Source organism: Myxine glutinosa, chromosome 12, assembly GCF_964187855.1.
Source record: "Myxine glutinosa chromosome 12, kmMyxGlut1.1, whole genome shotgun sequence".
Lineage (NCBI taxonomy): Eukaryota > Metazoa > Chordata > Myxini > Myxiniformes > Myxinidae > Myxine > Myxine glutinosa.
In genome coordinates this window covers 14,567,518-14,590,519 of record NC_136272.1, presented here as the reverse complement: position 1 = coordinate 14,590,519, position 23,002 = coordinate 14,567,518, and the positions used below count along the sequence as shown (strand labels likewise).

At 45.9% G+C, this 23,002-nt stretch overlaps 1 protein-coding gene across 3 annotated transcripts in view; it reads right to left on the bottom strand.

The window, feature by feature from the left end:
* Nucleotides 1-6,224: 6,224 nt before the first annotated feature.
* LOC137438192 (SH3 domain-binding protein 5) overlaps nucleotides 6,225-23,002 on the bottom strand; it is a 32,361-nt gene continuing 15,583 nt past the window's right edge. For all 3 annotated transcript variants that reach the window (XM_078766490.1, XM_068133225.2, XM_068133226.2), the window contains exons 5-9: nucleotides 12,640-12,770; nucleotides 12,254-12,296; nucleotides 11,716-11,932; nucleotides 11,225-11,518; nucleotides 6,225-6,992 (exon numbers count right to left, since the gene is read on the bottom strand). In XM_078766490.1, coding sequence (XP_078622616.1) covers nucleotides 6,817-6,992; nucleotides 11,225-11,518; nucleotides 11,716-11,932; nucleotides 12,254-12,296; nucleotides 12,640-12,770 — 861 coding nt within the window. In that variant the 3' untranslated portion in view covers nucleotides 6,225-6,816. The remainder of the gene's footprint in view (nucleotides 6,993-11,224; nucleotides 11,519-11,715; nucleotides 11,933-12,253; nucleotides 12,297-12,639; nucleotides 12,771-23,002) is intronic.

Genomic DNA, 23,002 nt, shown 5'->3' with positions numbered 1-23,002 from the left:
TTCATGAAGATGCTTCATCCCTCTCCCTCCCACACATCTCCCTGCTCTTAAATGTTGTGTGCCCTCCAGTGTTTGTGTGCTTCCCCTTCTCATCTTCCGCTCCCTCTTTTTGTGTATTTTGTTTGTCTGGTTGATTTGTTTGTGAAGTAAATGTCAGCTCTTTCACAAGCCTCGATTCAGTATACAAAAAAATATATATATATATATTAATTGATTAATCAATAAATAATTAATCGATTAAATGATTATTCATTAAATCAAAAATATCCTTGATGGCCACATCACTTGGTCACTGTCATGTCCAAATATTAGCTTCCTCGCTCAAAAGGTGCCTGAGATATTGGCCAAATGAGAAAGAAAATAAATAAATGATTAATAATGAAAGTAAATAAATAATAATCATTTAAAAATTAAATTATTGATCAATTCGGTCAAAGAACACAAACCACCACCATTTCATCCGAATCTGTAACTAAAAACAAATAATTTTTTACTCATTAATCGAATAATTAAATAATTAATCGATTTATTTAATCAATAAATCAAAAATATCCTTCATAGCCACATCACTTGGTCACTCATGTCCAAATATTAGCTTCCGAGCTCAAAAGGTGCCTGAGATATTGGCCAAATGAGAAGGAAAATAAATAAATGATTAATAATGAAAATAAATAAATAATAATAATTAAAAAATTAAATTATTAATCAATTCGGTCATAGAACACATAAACCAACACCATTTCATCAGAATCTGCAACTTAAAAAAAAATTTTTTTTAATCATTAATCGAATAATTAAATAATTAATCGATTAATTAATAAAATAAAAAATAGGCTTTGCAGCCAAATCACCTGGTCATTGGCATGTCCAAATATCAGCTTCCTAACTCAAAAGGTGCCTGAGTTAATTGTCAGAAGAGAAAGGAAATTTGATTAATTAAATAAGTACTTAATTAATCGCTAATAATTAAATAACTCCTCAATTTATTGATAATCAAAAAACAAAAAATAACGTTTTTGACAAAGCACTTTCTCACTATTGTGCCGAAATTTCAGCTTCCTCGCTCAAAGGATGGCTGAGATATCGCCCGGACAAACAAACAAACAAGAAAGCAAGAAAACAGAGTGAAAACTGAGTACTCCCTTTCAGCGTGCGTCACTGCCGAGCCCCCTTCGGTGCCCAGCAATGACGATTTGCAATGCCTGGAGATGGCATAGGAAAGGTGTGGTGTACAACAAACAAACAAGAAAACAACCAGAGTGAAAACTGAGTACTCCCTTTCAGCGTGCGTCATTGCCGAGCCCCCTTCGGTGCCCGGCAATGACGTTTTGCAGCACCTGGGGATGGCATCGTAAAGGAGCGGTGTACAACAACGAGTGAAAACTGAGTACTCCCTTTCATTGTGCGTCACTGCCGAGCCCCCTTCAGTGCCCGGCAATGACGTTTTGCAGCACCTGGAGATGGCATAGGAAAGGTGCGGTGTACAATAGTGCCTAAACCTTTTAAAATTAATGACAGTTATATACAAGTGCACATTCGCATGAATAAAAACAAAACAATTACCAGACATTTGAATACAAATAAATCAAACAATTCCGGAAGTGTACAAATTTGGTAGTACGGCTTCTTCTTCTTCCTGATCGGCATCACACTTAACTCAGAAACGTGAGCCACATTCACTCAGAAACATGAGCCACTCCCCTTCCTCTCCTGTCTCCCCTTCCCTCCCTCCCCACTCCCCCCTCCCCCTCCTTTCAGATATAAATTCTCTGTAAAAAGCCTCCACTTCTGACTGCTCCCCTTCCCCCTCTCCCCACCCTTCCCCCCTCCCCTCCTCCCTCCCCTCCTCGTCGTCTCCCTCCCCTCCTCGTCTCCCTCCCCTCCTCCTCCCCCCCTCCTCTTTAAGATATAAATTCTCCGTAAAAGAGCTTCCACTTCCGACTGCCCCCCTTCCCCCCTCTTCCCACCCTTCCATCCTCCTTCCCCCCCTCCCCTCCCCCCACTCCCCCCTTCCCCATCCACCAAACCAATACATCCCCCAAACCAACACATCAGCCAAACGAACACATCCATCAAACCAACACATCAGCCAAACGAACACATCCACCATTCCAATACATCCGTCAAACCAACACATCCGCCAAACCAACACATCCGCCAAACCAACACATCCGCCAAACCAACACATCCGCCAAACCAACACATCCGCCAAACCAACACATCCGCCAAACCAACACATCCGCCAAACCAACACATCCGCCAAACCAACACATCCGCCAAACCAACACATCCGCCAAACCAACACATCCGCCAAACCAACACATCCGCCAAACCAACACATCCGCCAAACCAACACATCCGCCAAACCAACACATCCGCCAAACCAACACATCCGCCAAACCAACATCCGCCAAACCAACACATCCGCCAAACCAACACATCCACCAAACCAACACATCAGCCAAACCAACACATCAGCCAAACCAACACATCCACCATTCCGATGCATCCGTCAAACTAACACAGCCGTCAAACCAACACATCCGCCAAAGCAACACATCCGCCAAAGCAACACATCCGCCAAAGCAACACATCCGCCAAAGCAACACATCCGCCAAAGCAACACATCCAAACCAACACATCCGCCAAAGCAACACATCCGCCAAAGCAACACATCCGCCAAAGCAACACATCCGCCAAAGCAACACATCCGCCAAAGCAACACATCCGCCAAAGCAACACATCCGCCAAAGCAACACATCCGTCAAACTAACACATCCGCCAAAGCAACACATCCGCCAAAGCAACACATCCGCCAAAGCAACACATCCGCCATTCCAACACATCCGCCAAACTAATACATCCGCCAAACCAACACATCAGCCAAACTAACACATCCGCCAAAGCAATACATCCGCCAAACCAATACATCAGTCAAACCAACACATCTCAAACTAACACATCCGCCAAAGCAATACATCTGCCAAAGCAATACATCCGCCAAAGCAATACATCCGCCAAACCAATACATCAGTCAAACCAACACATCTGTCAAACTAACATATCCGCCAAACTAACACATGCGCCAAATCAACACATCCGCCAAACCAACACACCCGTCAAACTAAGAAGATAGCAGAAGATAGATAGTATAGAAGAAGATAGCAGAAGTACCCAGCGTTGCTGGGCGGGGGAAGGGCGCAGAAGGTGGAGTTGGGAGGGGGGGGATAGGAAGGTGGATAAGGGGGCAAAGGGGGGGAAGGGGAGGAGGGGGGGGGGGGGAGGGGAGGGAGGAAGGGGCTTCATCATCTTTTCGTTAAATATATGCATATGCTGGTGAATGTGGGTTCGTCCCATTTCTGCGTTAAGTGTGATGCCGAACAGGAAGAAGAAGAAGCCATACTTCCAACTTCGTACACTTCCGGAATTGATTTATTTATTTGTATTCAAATGTCTGGTGATTGTTTTGTATTTATTTATACGAATGTGTACTTGTATTCATATAACTGTCGTTCATTTAAAAAGGCTTTTTTTTAAACTCCAAAAAAACGAACCTTTTTTTTTTTCAATTTTTTTTTTTTCTTTTTGCCGAAAACCCTCCCAGGCACTCATTGATGAACCTCTGAAAGTTTGATGAAGATCCGTTCAGCCATCTTTGAATAATGTTTGGATGGACGGTACAACACATATGAACAAAAGGTGGGAGCAAAGGGGAAGCCGTAGGCAGAGGTACTCCTGGGGGTGAGGTGGAGAAAGGGCAGTGCAGGGAGAGCGAGGAAGAGTTTTTGATGAAGATAGCAACCCCACCTCCAGGATGAGTTTTAAGGGAAGGGGTGAGGGGGGAATTTAGGAGGGGCAGGGTGAGGGGAGGGGTGAGAGAGTTTGGGAGGGGAGGGGTGAGGGGGGAGTTTAGGAGGGAAGGGGCAAGGGGGGAGTTTAGGAGGGAAGGGGCAAGGGGGGAGATTTGAAAGGGATGGGTGATGGGGAAGATTAGGAGGGGAGGGGTGGGTTTGGATTTTAGAAAGTGTTGGACGATTAATGGAAAACGAACATTTATTGCAAAATTAGTTTCTTGTGATTTTCGAGTCAGAGATCCGTTTGAAAACGTTGGAGGAGGGGTGGAATGCAGGTGAGTTTAGGGAATGTAGGATGGAAGAACTGTAAGAGATGGAATTTTTATTTGAAATGAAGAGATTTGGTGAGCAAGTCGAAAGTAACCTTTTAAAGAAGAAGAAGAAAAATGTGTTATAATATACAACAGAATACAACACTTCAGGGGAAAGTTTAAACATTTTAAAACTAAACCATGAAAACTATCTGGGGAAATTGAGGTGAAACACGTGATCAAAGAACGAACACAAACAAAGAAGAAAAAAAAAATTTGTTTTTTTTGAATTAAGATTTTAAACAAAGGGTAAGATGTTCGGGGAAGTATGGGGTGAAAAGAAGACTGGGAAAAACAGTGAGAGAACAAAAGTAAATGGACCACAAACGACCGCTGAAAGAAGACAACAAGGCCTCAAGGCAGGAAACTTAAAAGACCAGGCCTGAAAAATGTGGCAGGAAATAACCGACAATTTTATACAGGTATGCATGATTTACAACGAGATCTTCCTAGAGACACACAGTAGGTACACACACCGTAAAATAAAAATACAGTTTTGACAAAAATACAAACAGGAACAATTACTTGACTGATAGCGTGGAGATCTTGGAAAAAACACAACCTCGCCGGCAAAACCGGAGGCGGAACTCCATTTGACTTCCGGAAATTAGTTATTAATCGTACTTTGTAAAAGTACGGCGACTGAAAACTGAAGTTGGGGATCGAACAGTAATGTAATTATATATTTTCATATTCCTGGGGTAAATATACTTTATTTTAGGTGAGTTAACTCTTTTCCAACTATGTAATTAAACTATTTTGAAAACTCTATACGTAATAAATTGTTTATATGGACCAACTATAGAATATAACATTTATTAAATAATAATGTTTGGTTTTAAGAAAATTTTAATTTGTAAGGTGAAGTTATTTTGATCGTTTCAAGTTTAAAAATGAACAACAGAAGTCAATCAGGTCAAGGTAGAGGTGTCAATATCAAGTCAAGTCAATCACCTCAACTCTGTGATGAGGTGGGAGGGAGGGGAGAGGAACTGTCAAGCTGTTTTTTGCTGTTAAAAATATATAACCTCCCATTTTTGAGCTCTAACAGCCAGCACAAGAATAAAAGGCTTAGTTTTCTTTTTTTTATACCGTGGTATTTTTACCATGGGTTTCTGCTCGTATAACATTATTTATCTACATCCATTACTCTGCCTTTTATAGACACAAGTTAATGTCAAATTTGAACCACCCTCAGATGTGCATGGCTCAATATAAAAATATATATCTGTGATCACAAAGCGATCACCAAGGGTAAGCCTCCCCCAGTACTCGCGACCCAATGATGGCCATATTATATGACCGCCATACGACCTTGACCTTCAACATTCAGGGATAGAGTGTAAATCAAGAAAACGTGTCCCCCATCTACAATGTATCCATAAAACTCAACATCGTGAAAATCGAGGAACATTATTCAAGGTATGAACACAATTGTTTTTTGTTAAATAGGTCACAATCTGTGAAAAGTATGTCAAATACACTAATCAAATATCAGGTGCACAACTTCAGTACAGGTACAATACTACAATGCAAGAACATCTTGGAAAGCCAAGAGACCTTTGAGATTCTGTATTGACGAAATTGAGAGATGACAAGAAACGTGTTATTTTTGTTCAAACTGCAATTTGACCTTGACCTTTAACCTGGAGGAGTATGATACAAATAAAGCATAAATGTGCCTTCCTCTAGGTCTATGCTATTTAGAGAGTGGAATTTTATTCTCATCAGACAAGGCTTGAGTTTTGGTGAAAAAAGTTAAAATATCCATAATTCGGTCATGATTTTAAAAATTAGGTCAATGTCAAAAAACATGTCAACCCCGTATATTTGTATTCCCATTATCCCATTGCCCAATTTCATTCTAAAAGTCCAAGCAGGCTCGGACAAAAGATACAGCTCGGACATCGGCAGAAAAAAGGGAGAAAACCCCAACTGGTAGTTTAGCAAGTACTCCAAGGAATTGAATAATCTGAGGTACCATTAAAACTTACAACATTGTAGAAACAAACCCACCAACACGTATACACCTGGTGGAGGAGTATTAAAAATGAAGATGAAGAGTAAACAAAACTATTTTTTTTAATGAAAATTCACCATCAATACAGAAAAATTGCACTCAGATCATCAAGTTTGAAATACCATAGATTCACCAATATACTGTTAATATAATAGTTACTAGCAAAAACAAACAAACAAACAAAACTCCCTGGATCTACTTCTCGCATTTTATAACCAGATACAAAAAGTACAAATCTCTAAATTCCACACACGTCAGCAAACTCTCATTGTCAACCTAAAGACATTTTCACGTGTAAACAAGATGCCTCTGGAAACAAAACTATGGAAGCTATTCGTTTGACAGCATTGTGTAAAAACAATTCATAACTTGTTCATGATGTCAACAGAATTTGTAATTACAATGAATTGCATTACGACATCGAAAATAAAGTTCGAATCTATTTATACTTGGCTTGACATTAAGCCACGTAGTTTCGTGTTAAACATCAAGTACAATCTCCTCGATACTTGTCTCTTAATTTCGATGTTATTTGCAGGTGATGCATTTTGACATCAAAACAATATTAACTACAAATGCTGAAAATATTTGAGTATACATTGAATTAATTGTGTTTTATGCAAAACAAACTTCAGTCAAGGTTTGGTTCCAGGAAGTCTTTCTTTTCGTGCCTCAACGACTTGTCGCTCATCTTCAAACACCCCTCTGTCGGCCGTTTCATTCCAGATGACCGTTCCGTCTGATTTCCCACCGAACATCCATTTCCATTCCCCGTGCTCTCTTCTTTTGGCAAATACAAAACTACTTCTGAAAAATAACGTCAATGAAAATGTAGCATCAATAATTATCTTTCAACAGGAGATCGGATTGAAACAAAACAATCACATTACACACCTCTTCATAAATATAAAAGACAAATAATGGATTTTTACTCCACCCTTCCAGCAAATCAAGCTGTTCAACTTTTTCAGTGTTCAAGGGCTCTTTTCAGGATCATCACCGAACCCCGGATTGCCTCCAGTTGCATTTCATTTGTGGTAATATTCCCGGGGATGGTTTTAAAAACTCAGTGAGGTTCTTCTTCATCATTCATGTTGCCCCAGTTATCACTGGTACAATTTCGACGCTCTTCAGCTTCCAAGATCTCTTGACCTCATTTTTGAGGTCCTGGTATTTGGTCATTTTCTTGATTTCTGCATTGTTTAGGCCAAAATCGCTGGGTACTGTTATCTCAATCAGCAATGCTGTCTTTTACTTTTTGTTCCTGAGTACTATGTCCGGACGCAATGCTTTGTTTTCTATGTTCACACTTAATGGAATTTATAAGGTCGTACGTAATCATGACGTCCTCATTTTCAATGATTGCCTTTGGTTCATGTTTCCATGAGTTTTCTGGGACCTGGATGTTTACATTTTTGCAGAAATGCCAATGAATCACTCTGCATACTTTGTTGTGCCGTTGTGTGTAAAGTTGTTCTGATAATAGTTTGTTGCACTGGTTTTTGTAAAACATTTTGTGGATGGTAAGGAGTTTTCTTGTTTTGATGTCTAACTTGTTGATTTCTGATTGGGCCCAGTTTATTATTCCGCAGCTATATTGGAACAATGGTACTGCGAGCTGGTGTATGGCTTTGATTTTCTTTCTTGGGGAGCGGTATGTTTTCAGGTGTAATGTGTGTCCTGGCCTTAACCTTTTACCATTTGCACTTTTGTCATCAAATTTTCAACAATCCTTTATTTTGAGAATATGGAGAAAATAATGAATAACTGGGTCAACATGTGAAAGGGATTAGTTTGAGTACAAAGCCGACGCAGATGCGTTCTATTTTGAGATGCTTTCTAGTCTAGGATTAAAATCCAACAGGTGCAATCAAGGTCAACATTTTTGGACTCAGTTTATTGAGATCAATGAGCCTCGCTTCTGTAAAGCAAAAAATAAAAAAGTAATAATGATAAAAAATAAAACTTGAAAAACTTGAACTTGAGACCTTGCAACTCAAAACCCAAATTGAGGACTTACTGAAGTCCACTGCAACAATATTTCCACAGTTGTGTCCTGAGAGTCAATCTGATCCTTGAAATGTATTACCTATGTTTGAATGTCAAACCTTCTGTATACAAAACTCGATTCTGTATACAAAAACCTAGCTGTAAATTGTCATCCTGGTGGTAATGAAGCAGGGCAATGGATCAATTTGTGAGATGGCCATTGGAAGGACCATTTGCTAGCACAGGTTGTTAGTGGACGTGAAAGATCGCACAGTGTTTTACATGAAGCGTAATTGCCGACATTGGGAAAAAATTACAAATTCCTACCACTTTCATTCAAACGACAGGCCGAGCCAGCCAGTTTGTGAAAGGCTTGGGCCAAAAACGTTCCTTGATTGTCCAAAAAGAAGATGGAAATCGTTTGGGCCGCTATAAAGGGCAATTTCAGGTTTTTGGCCAGTCTGAAATGTTGGAAAAATACAGAAGACCACATAACCTGGCGCTGTTACATGTTTTGAGGCACAAAATCCAGGTAGCGAAGGACAAACGTCACTGCAGAAAGACAAATGTGCTGGTACCTGGCCCTAGCTTCATGTGGACAACATGCAGCCGAGTCTGACTCCAACATGCGACTTCTAAGTCACCGATGACACAATAACGGCTCATTTCATCATATAAAATTAACACACACACACACACACACACATAAAATATTGTTACGTTTATGGGGGGGGGGGGGGGTAGGCAATGGATTACCTTAGTCCAGGTAGAATTGTACAGTATAGTGTGCTTCAAATGTCACGATGAAGAAGAAGAAACCCCACATGTACGTTAGCAGGGACCAGTTAGACCGGATGTCGTGTAAGAATGTATCTTAATTAGTTAGGGATTAAAGGTAAATCCCCTGCATGTAAATGGCCTCTGTGATTTCTCCTTTTTTTCGTGATAACATACACCACACCCCCCATGCACTCCACACCTAAAAATAACACTAAATAAAACGAGCAGGAAATAGGACATTCAACTACCGCTGATACCACCGAACCGGGTGATCACAAAGGCCAGCAAGTGGCCGTGAGGCCACGCCCCAAAGAACCATTGGTCAGGACGGCCATAGAGTGATGAGATGGCACTCGCTGATAGGAGCCCGCACGGACATCGTCTGATGACGTAAGAGCCCTGGGTACAAAATATTTGGGGTTCCGACATATTCTCTCTCTCTGCTTCTGGATTTGATCGCGTGCAGTCGGCATTTTATACATCTCTCTCTTTAGGTCCCGAGCTGACGAAAAGCGGTCACATTTCGTCTTCTTCTTAGTTCTGGATTTCATTGCGAACATTCACATTTTCCGATCTCTTGGGCCAAGGACATTGGTGTCGTGCAGTCGGCCATTGGTGCTTTTTGGTCCGGGCGATCGGTTTGAGTGGCCGCATTTTCCTTTCCCTGGCTCGTTGGTGCTAATGGTGTGGGGGGCTGTCCACGCTGAGAGACCGCGGTGCTGTGTGAAGCAGACGGTGAGTGGACGGGCATGGCCTGCTCGCTTCGCGCTCGGCGGCTGGAGGAACGAACTGCGCGCCAAGGCCTGCTTTCCCGCACACGGACTCGGGGACCCATGCTGTGGCTGGCGGGTGAACGAACTGCGCACCAAGGCGTGTTTTCCCGTACAGGGACACTGGGCCCCAACGATCTCCGACGAGGTTCAAGAGCCGTTCAAAGCTGAGTACACTGCATTTTTACTTTCGTTTATTTTATCATCCCCTTGTGTTGTATACGTGTCTGTATGGGAGTGCTCCATTTAGGAATTTTAGTTTACTGAGCATTTCTTTGTTTCCTGGCTTTTATTTTAATAAACCTTTTTATTATTGCAATTGAATTCCGTGTCGGGTTGATGGACATACCACTATGCTGCATGGTGGAAACGCGATGCATCGACCCAATGTTACATATTTATGTGAATGTATGTGAATTACCATTCAGGTCTTTGCTTATCCGTGTGTAGTATATTAAGTTGTTGTGTAGTTGTTGTGGTTGGAGGGTCAGGAGCCCTTCTGAGGGAGTGGCCGGAAACGGAAGTGACCGGAAAGGGAAGAGAAAAAGACACGAGGAAAAAAGGACGAGGATTCTTCTTCCTCGCCCCGCTCCGACAAAAGGTGGGATCGACCTTGCGCTGCGTGGAAAAGCGGCGTTCCGAAGCCTGTCTGGCGAGAGGAGTTACCGGGACGGAGACCTGCCCGGTGGACGGCAAACTGTCGTGTGGCCGTGCACCGATCCAGCGTTTGGCGCCGTGCGCGACACCGTCTAAAAAGACGCGTACGGGTCGCCCGTTGGGGCCTAACACGCCTGGCAAGCGGCGTGGGGCTGTTGGCTTGCTTTCCCGTCCCCGCTTCGCGTGGCCACGAGGGGCTGTAGCCGGGGTGCCTGGTACGATACCTGCCCGGTGGAAACACGTCCACCCGGGGTTCGTTCAACCGCCCGAGTGCGGTGACGCCGACCATCATCTTGGTCAGGAGGGGCCCAGAGACATTGTGCGGGACCGAGACCAAAAGGGTGTCGTGAGTACTCACCGGGACACCCGGATATAAGATGGCCATCTTACTCATAGGGAATTGATTGTGGCTGGGGAATTGTTGATGGTAGTGTATTGTTGATTGCTCGGGGAAAATCTCCGTGGTTGTGTCATTGAAATATTGTTGATGGTTGTGTATTGTTGATTGCTCGGGGAAAATCTCCGTGGTGGTGTCATTGAAATTGTATGGTATCATTACCATTGAAATATATCCTTGAACGTCAGTTGTCTCTTGGGTGAAATTCATATGGATTGCGTGGCGAAAGCGCATATATAATACAGCTTTCTGGCGAAGTTCCTCTCACGGTCCGGGGGTCACTGAGACCAGGTATTCACCGAGGGGACCACGTAACACCAACCAACCGCATTTTTTCTCTGGATAAGTGGAAATTTTATGCTGGAAGGAACTACAGATGTAAATTATTGCAATGATGTCTATAAATGCTTGCTTGAGTACTAAACCTGGCATTGAAGGCCACTTACCTTGCTGTGAGCATATGGAGGTGGGTTGTTTGGGACAAATAGCCCCGACACACTCACTCCTTGGTCCAAGCATTTGAACTGCCACTCGCTGTAGAGAAGAAACCCTTAAAAGGTCTCGATGCGAGTCCACATCAGAACTGCAGGCCGAGTGTCGAGTGACAGTCGTCGATGCGTCCAGAGCATTGGAAGAGTCCGAAGGACAGGAGCTCAAGCTAGAGACGTCCGTTCCGTCATCACTCTCATTTTCCGATGGCCCATAAACACTGCTCTCTTCTTCAAAAATGTCCGACAGGTCTGGAAGCAAATTTACCACAAGGAAAACCAAAAACAAACAAAAGGAGCAGGTGAAGTAATGAACCACACATTAAAAACAAACACCAATCAATGACTGTCCGTTTATCATGTACCCACAATACATACAGGAAAATAAAACAAAAAGAAAACACAGTCCCTTTAAATGTCGATTTCAGAAGTTCAACCATAAACCACACCTGAGAAGGAGCCAACATGGAGATGCATAGCAGCCAGCTCCTCTGTGAAGTTATCCTTCTCCTCAGCCCCAACGCCACAGCCTCGTTGACCCAGAGACATCTTTCGCCGGTGATGAATCTCCTCCGAGATCTGTTCGAGGCCGTTGAGTGTTGCCCCATAGCGCTGCTTTGCACTCGCGACGGCTGTTTGCAGCTGTTCCACACGCTGCTTCAGTTGCTTTCCATAGGTAACACAAGAGGCCGAACTCATACATTTCATGTTTTCCTTTTGCTACAAATTAGGCTGAAAATCTATTTTTAGCCCAGCTGATGGAACACACAAACAACTCGATGAAATCAGACATCTGGGGGCTGCAGAACCGGTGGTTAAATGTTTAAAGCACCTGTTTAATCACCATAGTCACCCAATGATGCCAATCTGTGGATTTGCTAACCAATGACGTTTTATTTTTACTGTATTTTTGGATTTTCTTGCAAAAACAAGTCCCTGTAAACCTTGAACTTTACAAATATAATAAAGAGACGGAGATCATCGTACCTCCATATGAACGTAATACTTCACTTTCAGGTCAAAATACGGTCTGAAAACAGAAAGAGTGGACAGGGATATTGAAACATGTACTAGAGGAAGCATTTCTTGAATTAAAACTACAACTGAAAGAAATATCAGTACAATGCTGCATTATTACCTCTGATGACATTATTATAAATGTGTAGCTTGGGTAAAGACTGCAATCTGCTCGTTACCTTACAAGAACTTTAAGATGTACAAGTTGAGAAAAGTCCATCTTATCAGGTTGCACGAGTAAATGATTGAGTCTGAGATGCAACCCTCCCTCCAAACTTGCAACATCAGTTGTGGTTGTGCAATAAGCATGACAAACATTAACACCAAGAGCTCTGCATGTTGGTGGTGCTGCACACCGAGACTTTTTGATGACACGTTTAAGTTTCTTCTCATGTTGTCTCGTGCGAGCCGCAGCATGGCTGTAACGTTCAGATGTCACTCGGTGCTCCAGTTCACTCTTCGTTTTCTGCTGTTCTGCCTCCCACACCTGAGCAGCACATAATGCACGGAAGCAGGAAGCAATAATGCACGGAAGCAGTGCACTCGCATCGACTGGGAGCTCAAACAGCTGACATGTTTAATCAACAGGGTACAGATAACAGAAGCGTCTCAACTTGCTGCTATTCAGTCACGATAATATGACGCAACCATTTAGTTTTCACTTTCCCTCACTGTTTCTCCCTCACTACATCCCCCTCACACACAAAATAGTTTCATTTTCAACCACACACCCCCAACATATATATATATATATATATATATATATATATATATATATATATATATATATATATATATATATATATGTGTGTGTGTGTGTGTGTGTGTGTTATATATACTAGGGCATGCCCATACGTGGGTGCAAAAAAACATGCGTGCAAACAACAACAACAAAAAAAAACTTTGAAACCACGTGGCAGTAACGACCACAGAACCCCCCCCCCCCCCTCTATTTACATGAAATGGTTTGGGTCCATTCGCAAAGCCAAAGCGAACGGCTTGCGAGTACGGTGACCATACCTTGGGAACCACTTGTCCGATTAATTTCAAACCTTGAAAAGGCACATCCTCGGGTCCCCAGCAATATACCTGGCAAGTTTCAAGTATATCGGACCCGTGGTTGTCGAGAAACAGCGGTCACAGACAAACGACACACACACATACACACAGAGATTACTGGAATTATAGATAGATGTGGATATATATATATATATATATATATATTATATATTGTTACTGATCTCTCCGTCGGCCTTCTCCCCTTAAGAAGGGGGGGATTAGTCCCCTTGTCCGCGACTGACCGACGTGAGTCCTGGGGGTCCCAACGCTCCTCCCGGTCGGGTGCAGCCAGAGTATTTGGTCTACAAAAAGTCCCAAGGACCTGATTGCCACTCCTGACCGCGAGCAAGGGAGGGACTCCCGCTCGAACCCCGGTTTGGATGGTCTAGTTGCCGAGCGGTTTTTAGAAACCCGAAGTTCGAGTCATTAGCAAAGACTAAACCCGATCCTGAAACGTTGGCCAAATCGTGCCACAGGTGTCCAATGAGGGAAATCACAACGACGACGGATGTAAGGGAAAGAAAGGCAAGGTAGGAAGAACAAATCTAATTTATTATTATTATTTACAAATCATCAAAATAACCAAGGAGAAAAGGATAAGAAAATAACGACAGAAAGGAGCCAGGAGACACAGTGCAATGATTAGCTTATATATATCAGTCTTACTTAACCCCAAGGACAAGACAAAGACAGACAACGAGCACACTTACACGGGGAATGATGGCAGGAACGAATGCAGGAGGTGGATGGCTGGAGGGAGAGGGAGGTCCACGGGAACTGTGTACTGATCGGGCCTGGGAGCGGCAGCTCCGTTCCTCCGCGGCCACGGTCGGCACCGCCCAAGCTGCGGTCGTGCGAGCTGCCGCGGGACGAGCTCTGCCGGTCGAGTTAAAGCTGCCTGGTGGAGCCAACGCTGCTTGGTGGAGTCAAAGCTGCTGGTGGAGCCAACGCTGCTTGGTGGAGTCAAAGCTGCTGGGGGGTGGGGGGGGGGGGTCTGGCTGGCGACGGGTTCTCTCTCTCTTGAACTCTCTTGAACTCCCTCCCATTTCTCTCGACCCTCGCAAAGGCTTCCGCGCGCGTTTATATATCGCCTCGGGCGATCAAGCCGCCGGCCTCCCGGACACGCCCATCGGTGAGCTCGCCTCGGCCCTGATTGGTCGTGAGGACTCGCCGATCCCGCCCTTAGAGGAGGTGTTGGCAAGGCCACGCCTTGTTCCCGGCGCTGGGCCGACTCCTCCCACCTTCGGCTCCGAGATGACCTCGTGGCTAATGGAGTCTTGCAGCGAAAACAACAACAACCCCACAGCAGCGGCAGAATGCAGCAAACCGCTCAATGCAGTTGGCAATTGTTGAAAGGGGAATGTGAAAGGAATCTACCTTGTTTGAATTTGGTGCAATGGAGTGTTAATTAATGGAAGACAGCCTTAATCTAATACACATAATAAGGAGATAACTACTGAACAAGGAGGAAATCTACGATTGGCTACGTGTGGTATATGGAATAACTAACGGGAACGACCTTTGACCTTTATACACAACAAATGGAGGAAGGAGGGTGATATTTTACAATTACAATAAAAAAAACACAATTCTCAAATCCATAAACTATATATATATATATCTATATATATCTATATATATATCTATATATATATTGTGAGAAACCCCCCGGTGAAACCACCTTTGTTCTCACCCAAAATGAGTGCCCCGCCCACCACTGACGTAACCTCCTTGGAGCCTCACGCGATTGGGAGGCGAGTCGGGACGTGATTGGTGGAGGGTCAGAGAGCGCGGCCGCCATCTCATGATACGGACGCAGCTCGGAGGTTCGAGGCCTCGAGGCGAGGGAACTTTCGTTACGCCTCACGACAGCGAGTTGTGCTGATCGTTTATAGTTATGGATTGTACGAGTGAGTGATTCCGGAAGAGAACGAGTGATTCCCGGAGATCGTAGATTGGAACTGTGAGTCCTATAATTGCCTGCTTCGTGTTGGAGCTCCTGGCCGACCGTTCCTGGCGGCCTTGTGTGGTATTCCATCCTGGTATCCTTCGAGTCCCGGAGCTCGTCGATTGGAGCCGCGAGAGATCTTACCTGCGTCTTGTTGGAGCGTCTGTGGCCGACCGTTCCTGCCGGCTTGTGCAGCCTATTCCATTTGTTACCTTTCATGGTTTTTGTGATCGAGCCAATAAAGCATCGTGCCTTACCCCTAGAAGGCCGATTAAAACACAATTGTGTTGATTACGTCTCTTTTGTCCACTCCGTGGATTACTTGAAGCCCGGACATTCACGTCCGTATTCCGTGCTGGGAACATTTACCAGGCGGGATCGCGACAATATATATATCTATATATATATATATCTATATATATATATATATATCTATATATATATATCTATATATATATATATATATCTATATATATATCTATATATATATATATATATATATATATATATATATATATATATATATATATATATATATATATATATATATATATATATCTATATATATATATTGTTGCGAATATGGAATTTGGCCTCCATATCCGCTTGTAAATATTCCCCTATTTCCCCAATACTCCCCAACTATCCCCAATCCCCCATTCCCTAGTCCCATTGTCTGTAAACAACAATCAGTAGAGCCGACCTTCCCCTTTTTCCCCCATTAAATGTCGTGCCCAGGTCCACCGCATCTCACGTAGACAACTTTCGGACATCTTGCTAGTTATTCTTAGTCTATGTCAGTTAAGGACTCCTTTCCATTAATTCTGACTCTTCGTTGCACCAGAATGTGATTATATGGCACCAGTAGTGAGTTTAGGGCCTTTCCCATACCTCCTTCCATCTTCTTCCCCAAACAACAACAACAACAACAACTACAGCTACAACAACAACTACAACCACGGCGCGCGGGGGGAGTGTGCGTCCTCCCACCAGCTCGGTTAGCCGCCATGACCATGCGCTCCACGGGGTTACCACGAAGGGGCTGGCTGTCAGCTCCTCGTCAAGGGCGGAGCCTGGTAAACCCCCCGCACGCACCCAATGAGAAGCAACGTGCCGATTCCACGAGGCGGAGCTAACGAGCCGAGGGCGTGTCACTCCCCGCCGGATATACGAAGCGACTCACCGGATGTGAGGTCAGATGCGCCCCCAGCTTGAAGAAGAGCAAGTCACTACCTCGAGCGCTGTGAGACCTCCCGCATCTCTGGACCGGACCGAGTCGATTCTGTCCCTGAGCCCAGGTGCACCTGGAGCCATCGATCCTGCCTTTCCTAGCCATCAATCCCCGTGTGAGTCAGCCTTTTGTCCCGTTTATCTGTCGTCTGTTGGGGTTAATATAAGATTGTTTCTAAGTGCTTGTCTTTCTATGCTGTACCTCTCGTCCCTGTAATCTGACCTTCCGAACGAATATAATCTCCTCCGGAGGTCTTGAGAACCGTATCCATGGTGTCGTGTCATTTTAATCCCAGCCGTGTCTTTTCCTTCATTGACCTAGTGTAGCGCGATTAGTCAACGTTCGGGTATAATCGGGTAACTTGTGCAGACGTGGTCATACCAAACCGCTCGGTAAATAACATCTAAGCCACGTCTGTAACAATTGGTGTCGAGGAGTGGAATTCGAACCCGGGACTAAATTTATTAGGCCCAAATTTGTAGTAGAGTCGATTCGGAGCGCGTTTCCCGCGCGAAATTATAACGGCGAAATTTGATTTTGTTATACGGAAATAAAAACCCGAATTTTGAAAGTCGCGCTATGGCAGACCAAGACAGCTGGGGTCCGGTAGTGGAGAGTGAGGCAGGGTCGGTCCAGGACCAAATTGAGGGACGCGAGGAGAGCGAAGCAGCGAGGGTAGCAAACGCACAAAATGGCGCCTCGCTGGTCACCGCGCCCGCGACCGTGGCAGCGCCCCCGGTGGATTTGAACTTGTTTTTTATGCAAATAAAGGCGCTCATGGTCCGGACAAGTGAAGACCTGAGGAATGACTTGGGGGGCCAAATGGGGGTAATGAGGGACGAAGCGAGGGCTCGGAGTGAGCAATTGGGGGTAATGGGAAACCAAATGGGGGTAATGAGGGACGAAGCGAGGGGTACTGGTGAGGGATTAGACAATAATTTTAAGGGATTAGACGAGAAATTTGGGAAATTAGACAATAGATTAGGGGAAATACAGGAGGGGTTAATGGGGGTAGAAAACAGAATGGCCGCTCAAGAGAATCAAATGGAAGGGATGCAAAAGGGGTTAGAGGGGGTAGAAAATAGAATGGCTGCCCAGGAGAATCAGATAGAGGGAGTGAAAAATGGGTTAGAGGGGTTAGAAAACAGTATGGAAGGCAAATTGAGGGACATGAGGGACCAAGCGGAAAGGGAAGTTAAACAAATGGGGCAGCAGATAGAGGGGGTCAGAATGGGGGTAGAAACCAAACTGGATGCTCACAGGGAGGAAATGGAGCAGATGAGGGTGGCATCTGGGCAGGAGATGCAAGTGATGGGAGAGGAGATCAGAAGAGGAGTGAGTGAGGAGGTCGGAGGAGTGCGCGAGGAGGTGAGGCACTGTAAGGAGCGCATGGAGAAGGAGGTGAGAAAGGGGACTGTAAAATTGCAAGGGGGTATAGAGGAGTTGACGCTGGGAGTAGAACAACTGACAGTGGGACAAAAGGAGTTGGGGGACCAGGTAAAGAAGAACACAGCAGTAATAGAGGGTTTAAAATCGACACAGAAGGAGATGAAAAAGGACGTAGGGGTAATTAAAAAAGAGTGTCAGACGGTACATGAGGACCTGACGAGGAAAATGGACAAGGTGGTAGAGGTGATGGAGGTTAAAGAGCGGGAGGTGCGGGAGCACATAGAAAAAAATAAAGTGGAGTTAGAGGAAGAACTTAAAGGGGCGCACGAAGAGATGAAGGAGGTGAAGCAGAAATTAGAAGAAGTGGAAGAAGGGATGAGCGAAATTAAGAAGCGACGGAGAGGGGATAAGAAAGAGATAAAAGAGGAGATAAAAGAATTGGTCCAAAGTCTGTGTTTGGATCGTGATGATGTGCTCATTAACCGGATGAGGGATTCGCAGGTGATGGAGGAGAAGCGAAGAGGAAGAGGACCCGGTGTAAGTGGTGACCAATATGGTCGTGCGTATGATGCGCCAGGTGATTTAATAAGCTTGGGGGTCGAGATGGACCCGGGTGTTCGTGAGAGGCCGTTGGTGAAGTGTGCGACAGGTCTGGTGTGCGAAAAAAGAGGTGTGCGAGAAAGTCCGACTCTGGGGTGTGTGAGGAAAAAATGCGTGCCAAGGAGTGTGTGCTGGCGAGAGTGAGTCGGTCGTAGCGAGTGTGCGAGGGAGCACATGGAAGCGCGGTGTGGTAAGTGTTACAGAGGGTGTGACGGGAGAGTGTGCGCAAGGGTGTGCGCGAGAAAGGTGTGTGACGGACAGGTGCATGGGGAAAGAGTGCGCTGTCAAAGGCAAGGAAGAATGCACACCTGTGGTGAGTGTTACAGAGGGTGTGACGGGAGAGTGTGCGCAAGGGTGTGCGCGAGAGAGGTGTGTAACGGACAGGTGCATGAGGAAAGAGTGCGCTGTCGGGAGTAAGGGCGAGTGCGTTGTCAGGAATGGAGGTGAAAGTAGTGAGAGTGACATGGAGCGTGAGTTAGTTGTGACAGGTGAGCGAGGATGTACACCTGGGATGGAAGGATGCACACCTGGAATGGTAGAGCGTGAGTGGGAATGCACGCTGGAGTTGGTGGTGAGGCACGTGGTTGGGTGTGCGAATGAGAGCACACCTGTGATTGTCACAGAGGAGGTGACAGAGGAGGGGGTGCGAAGAGGTGTGTTGGTGAGGTGTGCGACCAACGAATGTGTGCCAAAGTGTTCGGTGGTCAGGTGTGTGACCAAGGCTGTGAGTGGAATGGGTGTACCGAGGTGTGTAAGGAAAGGTACGAGGAGCATGGAAACGGCTGGATGTGTGAGCAAGGAACGGGCTGCGGGGTGTAAGCGTCCAGGTGAAGCATCGACGTTAGACGGGGTAGAGTTTATAACGACTTATAGCCGAATCGGGCCCTCGGTGCGTGCTGGGCCTCGCTTTGAACGGCCGCGTCCGTGCTCCACTAGGCGGAGCGGGCAGCCCGATAGAAAGGGTCGTCATGGCGACCACTTTTTGGTGAGACGTGCCGGCAGGTCGAGATCGGGCAATTGGATGGCTCCACGCCGAGGTGGTGCGTGGGATCTCGGCCCGGGTAAGCCCCCGTCCCTGCACCGAATGCGGGACGTGTCCTGCCGCCGGCACAAAACAACCAGCATCCATTGCTTGGCTTTACGAAGCCGGGCTTTGGACAGGAATTGGCGCACCGAGAGGCATTATTGAGTAGACTGGGTGATGAGGTTAGTGTTTTGGACCCAAAATTAGAGAAAAACAAAATTTGATGATTGACAAGGGATTGGCAGTAGTGATTGGCAGATGATGGGTAGTGATTGGCAAATTTTTAATTTGTTGAAATTTGATGTGCAAAATTGGTAGTGAGCGATGGGCCCGATGGGTAAGGGGGGCATCCCTGCCACCCTTCCCATAGTGGGGGCAAAGGAGCAATAGCTTATGGGGTTGATGGCAGTGGAAACTAGCCCGGGTGGGTTAGGTTATTAGTAGGGATCTAGAAGAGATTGACATTAGGTAACGTTAAGTTTAGTTAGTGACTGATACCTGTAGTGGGGACGCAGGTAGATTAGTGTGGATGATAATGACGAGGGAGCGCAATAGTTTAAAGGGACGACTGGGAAGCGCAAGTTTCAGAAGGGAGTAGTTAGCTGAGATGATGCCGTGTGTGTGAGAATTGAACAGGTGTGATTGCACAGGTGTGCAACTGGACAGGTGTGTGGAGCAGTGTGTGAGTAATGAGTGTTGTGGATCAGTGCGAATGCGCTTGGGGAGAGAAGGGTGCAGGTGGCACCAGGTGTGAGAGCACAGGTGTGCCAGTACAGGTGTGTGGAGAGAGTTGGAGTAAGTGGTACGGAGTGGTGTGCATGGTGCGAAGGTGTGGATGGGGGAAGAGTGGACCCCTATCACGGATACCCGGGGCGGGTAGTGTAAGTGTTAGGTAGAGGGTACAGGTAAATTGTGGTTGGATATTGGCATTTGTGGTGCGGTTGCAGAATGGTGTTGTGAATGGGTGCATTAGTGTTGTGGAAATGGCTGGGCGTGTAGCCTGTTAGTGTGTGTAGTTGGTTGGGCACTCCACCACTGTGAGGATGTCGGCCAGGTGAGGCCGCAGGTGGGCTCTGGGAGCCGGTAGTTGTGAGTGGGTGCCTGAGGATCCCGGGTGTGGATCGGGCAGCCCAGTGCCAGAGAGGGCACCGAGTGGGGAGAGCGCCAGAGGGCCTTCCCCAGGTAGTTAGGTTAGGGTAAGGAGCAGGTAAGCTCGGAGGCAACCGCAGTGGTGGAGGTGTGCAGGTGGGTAGACCCGCTGGGAGAGGTACACGCCACAGCCCAGAAATTGTGCGAGGGCACCGGGAGATGAATCGGGGGAGTGGGACCCCAAATTGAAAAGCACCACAGTTGGCCAATGGGAATTGGTTTTTAGAACCCATAGTGTAAGAGGGCCAATGGTTTGGCCGGAGAAAGACCCCGGGTAGTGTAAAGTTGTTAAAGTCATTTAGGAAATAGTTAGGATTGATGAACCTGTCGCACCATACGCAGCCACTTACCTGTGGTGATGATGATGACTCCACACCTGTGTTTTCTTTGTTTTGTTGCAGGAAATGAAATTGCTGTGTGGATTGTGAGACGCATCACGACGTGGATGAGACATTGGGGTGATTCCATCTCTCCCTCCCTAGGAGGGACTGATGATGAATTGGTAATGGCAAATTATGATGTTGAGTTGGAGATGGCAAATTATGATGTTGAGTTGAAAATGGCAAATTTGATTGGTTAGGAGGGAGAGAAGACGAATTTGGTATATGGGAGGAACGGGGAAGACAGTAGGGATGTTTGTTGATTTGTAAAGTAGATGTTTATGGGTAGTGTTGTGTTTTGTGGATACAGTAAGGGGTAAGGGAGGGGCCATGTAGGTTACCTGGTGGGGGGGGGGGGGGGAGCGTACGGTAGGAACGTACCTGTCTCACCTGGTTCCCATGTGCCCCCAGTGTGCATTACCTTGCATTGCGTGCACTTTTGCGCCCTTACCACCTTACTCACTTGTCTGCTTCTTTTGTCTCCCACCTCCGAGGATCTGGCTTTGGGGTAGAGAGAGAGGAGAGAGAGGTGCTGGCTTCGCAGTTGTGGGCCTGCACTTTCGCTGCTTGCTGCTTGGATCGATACACCATATGGACCGCAATGTTTGTGGCCACCCACAATGGACCGCAGTTCTTTTGCGGCCAAGCACCACCCATGGATGGACCTATGGGTCAACGTGGCACCTATGCCATACAAGGTGAACCACTAACAGTTGGCCCCCTGACGGCCACAATAAAGAAATGGACGCGGTTGGCGCCTTTCTTTATTTTTCTAAGGAAGTAAGAACACCAAGTGCACCACACGAAGGCAAGACCAGCGGCAGAACATCGGCCGGCTGCGACACCACACAATGATTTATAGACACTTTATTGGTGCACCGGATGGTGCTCACTGTGTGATGGGGTGGTGCTTGATGCTTGGAAGGGGTGCTCTGCACATTATTAAAGGCCGTAGGCCACAGAGCACTCGTGGGTTGGTGTATCGATGCTAGCATGCGTGCTCTCTCTATGCATAACATCTGCATGTGTTCCTCCAAAAAAACAGGTCCTGGATCGTAGTGTAAATATCAGCGTAGTCTTGTGTAAATAATGCTCCCTACCGGCTGTATGTTTAGTTTGAGGATTCTTTCCGGATTCGGTTATCCTGTGGGTGTGTTTCTGTGAGGAGAAGGGTGCAACGTCGCAGGGGGACATATTTACTCATTTGTGAATATCTGTAAAACTGTCGCACTCAGGGTAGAGTTAATAGTAGAGGGAACTACATTGCGTGCCACACTAAAGTAGGTAAAAATTTATCGGGTCGGGACGCCCCGAGGGTAGAGAAGGGTGCAATGTTGCGAATATGGAATTTGGCCTCCATATCCGCTTGTAAATATTCCCCTATTTCCCCAATACTCCCCAACTATCCCCAATCCCCCATTCCCTAGTCCCATTGTCTGTAAACAACAATCAGTAGAGCCGACCTTCCCCTTTTTCCCCCATTAAATGTCGTGCCCAGGTCCACCGCATCTCACGTAGACAACTTTCGGACATCTTGCTAGTTATTCTTAGTCTATGTCAGTTAAGGACTCCTTTCCATTAATTCTGACTCTTCGTTGCACCAGAATGTGATTATATGGCACCAGTAGTGAGTTTAGGACCTTTCCCATACCTCCTTCCATCTTCTTCCCCAAACAACAACAACAACAACAACTACAGCAACAACAACTACAACCACGGCGCGCGGGGGGAGTGTGCGTCCTCCCACCAGCTCGGTTAGCCGCCATGACCATGCGCTCCACGGGGTTACCACGAAGGGGCTGGCTGTCAGCTCCTCGTCAAGGGCGGAGCCTGGTAAACCCCCCGCACGCACCCAATGAGAAGCAACGTGCCGATTCCACGAGGCGGAGCTAACGAGCCGAGGGCGTGTCACTCCCCGCCGGATATACGAAGCGACTCA